We start from the raw sequence: 13690 nt of genomic DNA on the forward strand, positions 1-13690 counted from the left end.
CCAGAATAGTGCCTACTCGGGCTTCGCTCCAGAGGGCAATGTTCAGAAACTGGCAGGATACAGTCTTCTAATGATCGGCTGTGCGAGCAGAAAGGCCAAGGTACTCAACTACACATTTTGTCCTGAGTTTGTCAAGAGAGACCCAACCATCGCCACATTGGACACACAATATGTGAAAAATTTTCAACAGACAGGGTGGTAGAAAATAGTGAAAAAACTAATAAAGAGCAAAGACTTAAAAAAAAAATAGTTACATAGGTTTGTATGGATTTTGCTGACCTTAAAGTGTTCCTCCAGCTTCTCCCGCAGAGGACTCAGCTTCTCTAGACTCCTAGTCAGGAAAACGTGCCCATGGAACTTAATAAAAGCCTTGATGAAGTCAGAGACTCCCCATCTGGCCTTTACCTCGTCCCGGCTATACAGGTTAGAGAAAAGGTTAGTCAGTCAAAAGAGCTGTACTATGGCAAGCTGCAAAAGGAAAATCTAATTTTTAAACTTAATTACAATGTAAAGCAACAAATGCATTACAACTTCAGCTTTAATATTTGGTTGAAAAAATATAACCCTTTAACTAGCGTGCATATATGAATTAATCGCATTATGAACATACCAAGTATAAAATAAAATCATGAATGAAAAAATTATATTCCAGTGTAGATATTCAGTTCCGTTTTATGAATATAGTTTCCAACAGTTACGATTTTTTGCCATCAGATTCTGATTGGACATCTGAAGCATAATCGCTCAATCAACAGAAGATTGTACTCAAATGAAGTTCTGGTTTTACATCAAAGGAATGTTCATTAAAGTAATAGACGTTATAAATGCCAGCTACATATTTGTACCCCGGAACACATAATTTCTATTTACTAGTTCATATTTTAACAAATAAGCTGTGATGTACAATATGCTGTGAAGCATGCTTTAGGAACCTATCAAAGGCAGGATTATTCCAAATTTTAGACCGTTTAACTCTAAAGAATATTTTCTAAAATGTGCACTGCAGCACCTATAGCCCAACCCAATGTGCACAAGGAAAAAGCACAGCCTGACAGGCTTATGAAATAGAAGTTTGAAAGATGGGGGGGGGGGGGAGCAGCATCATTCTATCCTTTTTGGAGGCCAGGGGTTTTTACTGCCCAGGTTGCCTTTGACAGGAAAGGTTTTTTTTTTTTGGGAAGCACACAAAGTGTGCCCTGTTGAATCTTTCATTTAGTAAAGAGGGCAATTTCTACTAGATGAACACACAAATTAAAATTAAGATAGTTATGAACATTAGAAAAGTATAGTAAGCCAGATGCACAACATCCCGGCCTCAATAGGGCAGGAAAAACAATAACTGTACAAGTCATATATAAAGAATGTTTAGTGAGATAGTTAGTACAACTAACTAAAAAGGTTCCTAAAAGTTGATTGACTGACATTGCACAGCTTTTGCTTAGTGAAGGAAGGTATGCACTGATTTGTATGTAGCTGCTAAGCATATGTCTCAGAGAGGAATGCCAAGCAGTGGTGGTTGCCTTCCCCTGGGAGAGCGGACCATGGTATTCCTAGAAAGATTAGCCAATTGGCTACAAAGCGATATATGCAGGCTACAATTCATCAACACAGATTGTTTGGATGTGGCCAAACCTTAACAAATATGATCACAATTAACAAATAATTGGATACATATGCTTAGTGCTCTAATCTTGTCAAAATGCAAGCAATGCACCCTTCTGACATCCAGTGAATGAAGAGAACGTTTCGTGGGAGAAGATGAATTGGAAAATTAGACTGGCAAGGTAATTATGTGACCTGACCTTTTAGGAGTGGACAAATACAGTGAAGGGATGCAAGTGGAGACATACCAATGCTGGACAGATGTTACTGTTGCCAAGGCAGTTTAGGATTGGATTTTACAAAATCTGGATCCTGCTTGGGAGGCTTGTTCTTCAATAAGCACAGATTACAGAAACGGTTTGTGCTGCTTTTACAAGGATGTTTAGTTTAGATGCACCTCTAACAAGAATGCCCAGGAAGGTGGCAATATCCAGCAGATAATCATTTGTGGGAGAGGCTGCAGGTGATGTGGTGTTGTAAAAGAATCTTGGTTCACTGCCATCAAAATGTGACTGGGAAGACTAAATACAAAAAGGTCATTTGACACCAGCACGTTTTGGAAAGCACAGGGAGACCCATTGTCTCAAAGACTGGAGTACAAGATTAAGAGGCACTAGCATGCGGTTCACAGGGTTTAAAAGTGATCTTCCTCACTGGTGACAGAGGCCGAACACAAGACAATCCTTGATGGCAGGGGGAAATTTAAAGGTCTAAGTGGTGTTTGCACTGGGTCTTCTGCAGGTATGGTAAAACGTGGAGACCCAGAAGGTTGCACTGCTTGTTCTTTCTCAGGTATTAACCGTAATCTTTTTTCAGGTCTTGGGGACATGGACAATTATGAGAATATAACTCTTGCAACAACACCAACGTTAGCTTTTATGGAGTCAGTATCAAATGGATAGTATGTATTGACCGGAAGGGAGATGCTTTTATGCCATTAGAGTGTTTCCATAATGAAGGTGTTGCAGTCTGTCTGGAACACTTTGACGTAAAAAAAAAAAAAACTTGGAAGTCTGATGATGGTGTAAATGAGTAACCACTGAGCCTGCCTTTGACAACGAGAATGCTGAAGCCGAAATATGCAAGGTAGTGGTCTTCAATGGCAAACCGACATTAATGTTGATGTTCTTCTCGCATTTCTTTCTTAGATCTGTGCGAGTCCTCATGAGCAGCTGACCAAATTTGCAGAACCCGCATTGTCCCTCCAGGGCTTTTCAGGGTCTTTCCTCTTCTACACTTCTCTCGCCCTTAGAATCTCCAGCTTGAATTGCCTTGGTCTAATGGCCTCTTGATCTTTAAATGTCCTCAACATTTTTGTGAATTAATTCTTTCACTAAATGTTAACATGTGGGTCAAGAACAGCCTTCATTCTACTGTGGGATGGGCATTTGATGAACATAGAAATCATTCTTCCATCAAAAATACCTGTAGAATTCACTGGCTTGATAGGTGTTAAGGATGTTTAGTGACAGTCAAAAAAGCAAAATCCTCAGAAAAATGGAGGTGTGAACCCCAATGGGTTTTCAGATCCCTCACGTTAGCTAGACAAAAGTGGGCCTGAGGCAGCAGCCAGTACACAGCCCCATGAGAAACAAAAGCTCCAGGACCATCAAAATGACAGGACGATTTTTCTCAAGCTTCTATTACGTAAGCCTATTATTGTGTGATTTTTGAGAAATGATTCTTGGAACTTAAACAGTCTAAATTCCAGCACAGTTTGCTGTTTGATAGGCTCCTGAAGAATGTAGACATACTAGACTTCACAGCTTAATTATTGAAATATGGACAAGTATATTATATAAGTATATGAAGTGTTTCAAGTTCATGCATGTAGCAGGGATGTATTCTAACTTTTCTGATCATCTTTTTCGTTTTACTTTATTTAGACAATTTTATTAATGTGGACACGACCCATGGGTATTAAAGCAGGGTACATAAATACACGGGCAACAGAGATGGGGCGAGTGGGATGCGCAGCACATGGGCAACAGAGATGGGGTGAGTGGGAGGGGAAGCACACTGGCAATAGAGGGTGAGCTGGGAAGCACACGGACAACTGAGGGAGAGTAAAGATGGGGAAGCACACAGAGGAAGGGCAGGTAAGTACAGACAACAGAGGGTGGGTGGGCCTGGATGTAGAAACAAAAGGACAATGGTGGACAGGCGTGGCTGGGGAAGCAAGAATAGCAAATGAGGGCTAGCAAAAGAAAAAACATGGACAAGGAAAAGGAGCACAGAGTAAACAAGGGAGACAGCTGGTTAATGCATGCACTCACGTAGAGTGCTTTACTTAAAGGATAAAAGCAACATCTGAAAAGGGAGCAGTGGAAATACAATTAAAAATGGGCCAATGCTTCGAACACCAGAAGAGGGAAAGCCCATGAAAGCTGACAAATAAGAAGCAAGGCAATAAGGGACAATACCAACCAATGGTAAGCAATGGGTGGGCTCTAAGCCCACTATAAGCGAACAGTAGGTCTTACAACAGAGAGCACATGAACAGCCTTAGGTGAAACCTACAATCCCTAGACAACCCAAACTGTTCAAGGGGAGCAGGGAAGGGAGTACTGCTGGATAACTGAGTAGGGTGAACAAAAAAGAAAACCACAAAAATAAAATGTTGAACTCCCATTTACAATTTGTTCTGTTGGAAGTCAAATAGCTACGACAAGAATCCTCTCTACCATGATACAGTAATCCGGAGGATTGATAACCAACATTTTTGAGCTGCTTATTGTTACAAAACATGAATAAACCTGCAGTGGGCACCATAATAAGGAATAGGGCGGTATTGGTCGATGACAAAGAAGAGCTCAGGTTACAAGGCTACAGAACCTATGCCATTTGTATTTTTATTTGCCAAAGTCCAAATTTTCAAATGCAATTTCAGGTCCAATCAATAGATGACAAGCTAAAGTTAAGCATGTGAACAAGGAATGGATGCCAAGCTGGTAAACAGTGGTTGCCTAGTTGTAGGGTGCTCTCACCTCTCCAGTGCTTTGGAAAGGGCCTTCTGAAGATTAGTGGATGCTGCAGGGAAAGGAAACTTAACAGATATACTCCTGCAGTAGTAGAAAATGGTTGTCAGGTGGTCTCCCTTGGAAGAGGCTAGGATAGCCAGCTGGTTGTATGGCTGCCCTAAAGAGAAAAACAAAGGATCAGAAAACAGGTTATTTCAGCAATATCAAGCCAACCATACAAACTAGCTTCCACAGACCTACTAGGAGATGGACAAAGTCAGGAAAGTAATTTTGTTGAACTTCCATTACTAGATAATGCTCTACCAAAAAATGAAAAATGACATTTTTCGCCCCAAAACATTTCTTTAGCCACTGTACCAAGAGTACAGAAAAGGAAATTATATGACAGCCATATGTACAAAAAATAAACAAACCAATCTATGCCCCCTCCCAAGGTTCCCAAAAAATGTTAAGAAGTGAAATCCTGCAATGCTCACCGTTCGACGGTACCAATTGAGCAGCGTGCCGGTAGTAGGACTCTGCTTGACTTGTCTGGTTCCTGTACCGAGCTGAAGTTTAAAGAAAAAATTTAAAAAGTAAGCAATCTATATTAAATCAATATATAAAGGTTAAGGATCATCTCAACATTTTTATTCTGAACTGCAATTGGTTGTGTCCAATGCTCAGTGGCTGAAAGCAGATGAGCCTGATGAACTAAGATAACTACTAGATCACAGTAGCTGTTACTACTTGTGGGTATATGATTGTGTACAGTCATGGAAAGAGGCCAATTTGCAAATACACTGAATTCTAGCAATGTTCCAGTTTTGTGTAGGAATTATGGAATGGACCAACTTCTCTCTTCAAAGGCTACCCCAATATCAAGTGTCACAATAAGAAGTAACAAACATGCCTTTGTGTATTCTCAACACATCCAAACTCTTAATACACACTAAACCTACAAATAACTTTTAGAAGAAAACCAATGTTATGGGAGTAAGTGATACTACTCTTCATATCTTTTAGAGATGCGTTGTGGGTGCTATTAAATGTAAACACAGTTCCACAATCTTCCAAAGCAGGACCTGCCATCCCACTTTCTTTATCAATCATCAAAATAGTTACCATCGAGGTATGGTGAGCCTCAGACAGGAAATGCACTCATTTAGTGTATTTTGTTTTAAAGCAGGATATGTAGCATGCTATGTCAATCAACTAAGCTGGTCCATAAAGTGGCAGTCTATATATGCTGTTCGGCAGGGTAAACTTAACAGTAGCAAGCTAAGAGTAATGAAAAGTTGGCTTAAGTCAGAAAAGGAGAGGGAGCAGGACAAGGGAAGAGCAGCAATGGAAGCAATATTGTGGGGAGATTAACGGGGTAAACAGGATGCAAACTAAGCTGGTGAGGGAATGTTCCCCTCAGGAAAGGTGTTCACATGATCATGAAATGAGAGAATGTAGGAAGAGGTCTACTGGAAGTGCATCCGATTCTAGTGAAAAGAATGGATGGAGGCCATGGTTTTGGTCACTTTGGCCAGGAATCTGCAGTAGAAAAGCACAGCAGTGTTTCATTTCAACCACTCATGCCATAACCAACACATGTTTTATAGAAGACCAGCAGAATAAAATACAGCCTTGCAAATCTCTAGGTCTGGTTGAATTCAGAATTGACTAATAAAGGATGTTTGCCATCCTTGTGCAGAGCTGAAAAGACTTCAGGAGATGGGCTTCTTTGCAATCTAATATTTAAAATAGAAAATTAAAAAGTATGCAAACAACCTAGAAATCAATCATTTGGTAAAACCCTTCTCTCCAAGCTACCTGCAAATGCTATGAAGTATCTGCACTGTGAATGTGCCTGGCCTTCTGTTTACATAAACACTTAAATCACTTCTGTACCGTTCTTTTAAATTTAGTGCTATCTAGAAGATCCAATGTTTGAAAAATACAGTTTTAACTACTGCATAGATCTCAAATGCTAGCCCAAATAAGGACAATGCCAAGTGATGGCACAGCCCGCGGACATAAGAATACAGAGACCAAGAGGAATAATCACACAAGTACTAGATAAGCTGTACAGGATACAACTGAAAACCAATATGATTATCCACAAACCAAGGATTTTTTAAGTCTTGGCTCTGCGGTCTGTATGACAAACACGTCATGAAGTATGAGCTGAACATTCCAAATATGTTGCCCCTGTTCCCCTATGTATATAAAGGCCTGCTACACTACTGTACAATGTCCCTGGGCATTTTCTCCCCTCACCGATGTCTCCTAGATGCACCAGGCAGTGCTGGCAGATGTAGGAGCAAGAGCTGGACTGTGGTTTTACTACGTTGCTGGTGTAGGTCTGCTTATTGCTGATGATTCCCAGTTGTGAGGATCGTACGCGGCAAGGAAGGTCCACATTAAATACTGTGCACAGTTCCTGCAACAGCTGCAATGAAAAAGTCAAAATTAATCAATGGAAAAAAGCAGCACTAATCGCTGTATCTGCCAAACAGTATGCATGCCTCAGACAACATGGCAAACAAAAACATTGAATGGCCAGTCATTGTGTGCAAAAAGTTTTGTGGACAAATGACTGATCAGGTTACAAATAATAAAAAATGTACACCATTAATACGTCTGATCTTACATAACCAAGAACGTTGTCCATTAGAATTTAGGTACTCTGGTGCCCAAGAAGTGTCATTCCCAGAGAAGGAGTTAGTTATATTCTGCTTGTCTGCTCGGTTCGATGTGTAAGTCGCTATACATCTTGTCTGTTCGGTGTGTAAGTCGCCATGCGCTACACATCTTGTTTATACGGTGTGTAAGTCCCCAGGTGCTACATGTATACATTGGTTTTTCACCCCTGCGTTAGCGGTAGAGTATGGGTGTTGGTCCCATTTACATGGTTTATGTCAAAAACCCTTACAGGAGGGATCACTTTTTGTGTTACGTTCCCAAGTGTTTTACCCTTACATGAGGGGTGTCACAATGGGTTTTAGTGCCATTCTTAGTGTGTATTTCTTGTTCCTTACTTTAGGAATCTTGTGTACACGTTGTGTTCCCTTGTTGTTGGGATCATTGTCTCGGTTGTGGTCCACCCTTTGCTATATGTTACATTTTATTCTCAATTGTTTTAAAGGGGAGGGTGGGTTATATTGCTTGTCAAGTTATTTAATGTTGCTTGTCAATAGATTTACCCTTCCTTTCAAGTTACTTAGTGTTCAGACTCTCCCGTAAAGTTGTATAGTAGTTTTCTTCCTTAGGTCTTGAACTTTTCTCCACTTTTGTACATTATTGTGCATAGTTCCTCATTTAAAAGGAGGGTGATATGTTATATCCTGCTTATTTAATCATATATATCCCAGTTTAGCCATCTCCAAGCTGCTCAGCCAGTGTGAGTGTTGAGAGTGGAATGTTGGGGACTGTGATGCTTGCAATGAATATGCCTCTTGAATCCGCATGTCATTAGCCCACATACTACACAACGTGGTTGTTACAACGACCGCGTTGTGACAACGCATACCATTACTCTGCAAGTCGTTAGAACGACTTGCGGAGGGGGGGCGCTGGATGTTGGAATATTAAAATGTACTATTCCAACTCCAGTCTGTGCGAAAATTAGGGAAGGTGTTGGATTTTAAATAATAATAATAATAATAATAATATAATATCCACATTTGTAAAGCGCACAATCACCCGTTAGGGTCTCTAGGCGCTGGGGGCCGTCGGGAAGATTAAGCAAGCTATTGCCCAGAGTCACATGGTGCTGGGCTAATCTGCCGCCGGTGCCAGGGATCGAACTGTGATCCCCAGATTCCGGAGTCAGTCGCCCTGGCCGGGGCGCCACACCTCTTCCTCCTCCACCTAATCCAACACCTTCTCCCCCCTTCCGCAAGTAATTCTAACGACTTGCGAAGTAATGATAGGAGTTGTCACAACGCGGTCATTGTAACAACCGCGTTGACAACATGCAGGCTCAAGGATGCGTCTTGAAGGTGCTTTACTGCTTGGAATGCTTGGGTGCCTGTGTGGATGAGTGGTGACAGTTGAAAGAAGGGCTGAGCAGCAGACAGGCTGACCTGGTGGGGCTGGTGTATAAGGATTACCAAACTGAAGAGCAGATGTTCATTATTACTATCCTACTATCCTGCAACCTAAACTTAATTAAGAAATACTTAAAATACAACTCAGCTACGTCTGGTAAGAGATAACAGAGTTGCCCAGTCTAGTCTTGTGAAGATGTGTTTCATTAGAGGTGGGGAAATCTAAGAAAGTGGTCAGCACAGAATGAGACTTCAGACAGAGCTAGGTGTCTACACTTTAACAGTGGTACTTAGAAGATTCTGGTGTGAAGATGTATCACATTTGGAGAGTTGAGCAGATTCTGCTCTTGTGAAGACTCAAATAGAATATAAGGGCCAGTTTTGCCCAGATCTGAAATAACAGATGAATCATTCCCTGTAGAGTTTGTCTGCAACTTGAGCTGGTCTGCTGTATTTTGCAAGAAGCTGGGCAAAGTAATGTGCTTACTTGTGGATTAAGAATGGAAAAGGGAAAAAACCTCTAAAGCATGACAAGAAAAAGGTACTTGCCTTTAACAATAGTATTGTAACTAAAAACTATGACTGTATTCTCTGCATTATTCCACAGTCTTTTGTTTGTGGCAAGAAAAGCATTTTCTTGTTGTTCTAGATGTCAACTACACCAATACAAAGTGCAGTGCCTTGGGATTCAGGGGGTGGATGAACTCATCTCTTCCGCCTCCAGACTCAAGGAATCACCAGGTGATTGTCACTCTCTACTGCACCAGCGAAGTGAGCTATAAGGGCAATCCTACAGATTTCCAGAGCCCCCAGAAATTGAAGATGTAACAGGTTGAGCTGGTACATTCACCAAGATCCTTCTGCCATGTCAAACAAGATTTGGATGGCAAACACATCTAGCATGTTCTTCCAGGCAAAAGTTTGGTAGACTGGTGGCAGGGTCTAGAACAGCAACATATGATCAGCGCTATCAACCTCTGCTACCACTTAGTAATTTGTGAGGGTGACACTATCTCAGCAGAAGATGGGCCAACATATTCTACTGCTATGCTCAGAAAGAGTGTGGGGGGGGTTTATTAGTAGAATTTCTGAGAGGGGCAGCTGGCGATCTTTGAAAATTGTGGGGCATAAATAGCAACCCAGAAAGAGGCAAAGTGACCATGCGCTTCATCTTCCCAGGCAGGGTTTGTGGTTGTGGGGGAAATATCTCCCTCCACAATTCTTCAAAACAATTAGGTTAAACGGTTCATTTTACTTCATAAGCTCTACATAAATTTGCTAAAAAGCCAAACGCTCTGAAAGGACACAAGTAATTTTCCACTATTTCATGAGTGCCAATAAAGTAAGGCTTCTCAGACAAGATAGAGGTTCATCTCAAGAAAACTGAATAAATTAAGCTTAAATGGAACATTTTGATCAGAATTTCGCTAGAAAGTGTATAAAAAGCCTTAGATGTTAGTGATTAGAAAATTCAACTTCACAGGTGCTAAAATCCTCCACCAACCTATGACTCAAGCACTCCCCAATCCAAAAACAATTATGCAAACTATTATTTCAATCATGTCCTCTATGTTAAGTTCATTCAACCAAATTGTTTTATCGATCAAACCTATTTTCACAATTTCCAAAATATCGATCTCCAAAGCATTGCAAAGTAAAAACCTCCTCTTCAGAAAGGTCATTACACTGTAAACATCACACACATTTCCTGAAATTAAACAGCCAATTAATTTTGATACATTTAATGATTCACATCTCTATCAATAGACATCCCTCAATGGCAAAGTTCTCCATAAACCGGTGATATGACATACCATTCATTCATTAAATCTTTATTTCGACATTTTTCAGTCATAAAAGATTACAGTAAAAACAGTATACATAAAAAGCATAAAATTAATTAGATAAATGTACACAGTCACTGTATAAAATCACCCTTGGGTGCCACTGTAATAAAAGAGGATCTTTTGGCCCACATTGCTAAAAGTAATTTTGAAAGTGCAAAAACTATATGTGGTGATGTATCGGTCTTGAGAACTCTCAATGCAACAGAGCATTTATCAAAACCCAAGTTCTTGCACAGGGGTACAAGCCAGTACTTTCTAGCTTTTCTATAGGCAGGGCAGAAGAAGAGCATATGCATTTCATCCTCCTTGGACGCACCACACCCAGGGCAGGATTTGCCCATGGAAGACGACCACTTGCCTACAAATACCCCTAACGGTAGTGATCCATGCCTCCATTGAATGTATAGCTTCCTTGCTCCTACTGGGTAGATAACATTCAAAAACTCCTCAAAAGCAAAAGAATGTTTGAGTGTTAGAAAAGTTATTGTCAGGGAGCCAGCTTTAGAATCTTGCAACCATATATTCTGTTTATAGTCCATAAAAGATTTCGCAAGCATTTTGCCGGAAACCCCCCTGCATGCCTGTTCTGGGTAGTCCCATTTTTCCTAGTTCGTTTTTCACGAATACAAGCCAGGGGATTTTAGCTGCGCTAGCATGGCTCAGCACATCCTTCAATTCATGCCTATAATTGGACAGTTCTGGTGTTATTCATAGCCTGCAAGAAAACCTTAAAGGTTTCAGAGCTAGCTCATCCTGGATAAAACTCAGTCCTAAGTCCAATCTCAATGGAAGGAGAGGAGTGCAAGTAACTGCCTCATAAACTTGTTCTCCACTTTACCGATATCAGAGTTACAGGAGTGCCCCCAGAGTTCCCCACCATGGAGTGCAGATGCCCTTGCCTTAACTTTGTAGATCTCCAAAGCGGGGCTCACTGGTTTAAAAGTGGATGTATTTGCCATTTTAAGGATACCACCCGCTAACTGGGAGAGTCTGAGTTGGGCTTTCACCTGTTGGGGACCTGTTGGGGACCCCAAGAAAGATTTTCATTGATCGTCACCCCCAGGTATTGAAACGTCTGTACCCTCTCCAGTCTGACACCACCAAGAAGCGGTGTTGGGCGAGTGTGTGCCGGGAGACTGAAAATCATATATTTGGTCTTATCAGCATTGATTTCCAGTCCCCGGCAACGACAGAAGTCGATAAAGCCATCCAGCATTCGCTGAATCCCCATTAGGGACTTGGAAAGCAGGAGGGTGTCATCGGCAAACATTATCGCTGGCACCCTCCTGCCTGCCAACCTCAGTGCGTCATTGTTGGGAACCGCGTCCAGGTGTGCTACAACACCGTTCACATACAGACAAAATAGGGTTGGTGCCAGGACGCACCCCTGCCTGACCCCCCTGGCGACCGGGACGACAGCACCCCTTCCCTATCACATCTAACCTGAGCATAATTTTGTGTGTGTAGCCTCATCAGGGCGGCCAAAATTGTATTTGGGACTCCCATGCCCTGGAGCACTGCCCACAATTTGCCCCTAGGTACTAGGTCAAACGCGGACCGGAGGTCCACGAAGACCATATAGAGGCTACCACCCCCCAACGTTGCCGGCTTCCAAAATAACATTAGGAGACGGAAAATCTGATCCACAGTAGATGTTTTTTTTCTAAATCCCGCCTGGTAGGGGCTGAGGATGTCGTGCTCGTCAATCCATTCTTGTAAGCGATCCAGGATTAGTCTGGAAAAAATTTTGGGAGGGACATCTATGAGGCTGATGGGCCTGTAATTGGTTGGGAGCAGAGGGGAACCCTTCTTGAAGATTGGAACAATCTCCGCTCCCAACCAAGTACCCGGTATCTCCATGCCCCCAAAATCGCGTTGAAAAGGGCACAAAGGTAGGGGGGCCCAAATCTGTGGAAAATGACAATGTATATGTACATAAGCGGCGTTCATTTGTGTTCACCATACCCCTCGCTGTAAGCAGAACGAATACCGCGAAGCATTGACCGCATCATCCCGCCAGCATAGGCCCATGCACGCACGTACGCAACAGCCATTTTAGGCACCAAGGCCTCTCTGCCCGTTTGTTAAATCCCCAGCATGCCCCCCTCCCCGTTGAACACCCCCGCTCTCTCATGCATAGGCCATAAAAACCCTCTCCCTCTGCGCGACCCCGCTCTAAAAGTGACACCCCTGCCTGACTGACACCCCCCTGCATTCCTCCCAGGAACACCCTTCCCCTCTTCTGATGACCCCCCCCCCGGCTACACCTGGCCTCTCGACCCGGTCCCAAGTCATAAAACAAAGCCTCGTGGATGTACCCCCCCCCCCCTGGCCCCGCATAGCAAAACGTGATACACCAACCGAAGTGCCCGATCTTATCGCCTGCCCAACCTTAGATCTGACCACCCCCCTCTTGCCCTCGTGTCCTGTTGGAATGTCCGGCCGCAAGATTACAATCACATGTTACATTTGGGAGGGGAAACGACATCCGAGCGACGGGTGTGGGAATAGGCCTGAAGCTGGGATTCCAAACATGCCTTTTCGTACTTCAAAGTTTCTTTATTGCAATAAGGAATGTTTGTGCATCATAAACCTGTGTATAAAAGACGGAGCCTCAGAAAAACTTGTTAGAGCACCTCTTGAAGACATTGTGCGCGTGTCCGAAATGACAGGCTCTCCTCATGAGAAATAAAAATCTGTTCTTGCACTCCCGCTTCCAGCGCCTGTCTCTTCATTTGGTAACTGCTCAAAATGGGAACTAAGAGGCGTCTTGTGCCAGCAGCCTGGGCATCGGTTGTAAATTGGGCTGTTTTTCCTCAATTGGCGTCCCAACGCGGGGCCCATCAGCGACATAAGGTCCGGTAAGAGAGGTCCAGATGATGGGGTGAACATCTGAACGATTGGAGTATACCTGCCTTGAGAGGGCCCTCGTCCGGCTGCCGATTGAATGAACTTCACCGATTCCGAACGGACCTCTCTCAAGTGACCTACTGTCCTGACTGGGATCCCACAAGAATGCTGCGGTAAAAACATGGAGTAAGAGAACGATCGGGCGCTGGAAAGGGAAGGCGAAGAACTGTCCACACGGTCCGGTCCGGGTAAGGTTAAGTAGGACGTCTTTACGTCTGATTGATTGTTTATATTGGAATCGGTATTTACATACTGGTATTGTTCATTGATTGGTTCATTTAGCCTTGGTTGCTACTTGAAGTATTGGTTCTCTTTGAGACATTCTCTGTTT

General features: G+C 42.7%; 1 protein-coding gene across 3 annotated transcripts in view; it reads right to left on the reverse strand.

Moving 5' to 3' along the window:
• Nucleotides 1-13690, reverse strand: part of SMG7 (SMG7 nonsense mediated mRNA decay factor) — a 484004-nt gene that overhangs the window by 330379 nt on the left and 139935 nt on the right. For all 3 annotated transcript variants that reach the window (XM_078643137.1, XM_078643126.1, XM_078643118.1), the window contains exons 5-8: nucleotides 6831-7002; nucleotides 5060-5131; nucleotides 4590-4740; nucleotides 280-415 (exon numbers count right to left, since the gene is read on the reverse strand). In XM_078643137.1, the coding sequence (XP_078499263.1) occupies nucleotides 280-415; nucleotides 4590-4740; nucleotides 5060-5131; nucleotides 6831-7002 (531 nt within the window). The remainder of the gene's footprint in view (nucleotides 1-279; nucleotides 416-4589; nucleotides 4741-5059; nucleotides 5132-6830; nucleotides 7003-13690) is intronic.

This window comes from Lissotriton helveticus, chromosome 1_1 (assembly GCF_964261635.1).
Source record: "Lissotriton helveticus chromosome 1_1, aLisHel1.1, whole genome shotgun sequence".
Lineage (NCBI taxonomy): Eukaryota > Metazoa > Chordata > Amphibia > Caudata > Salamandridae > Lissotriton > Lissotriton helveticus.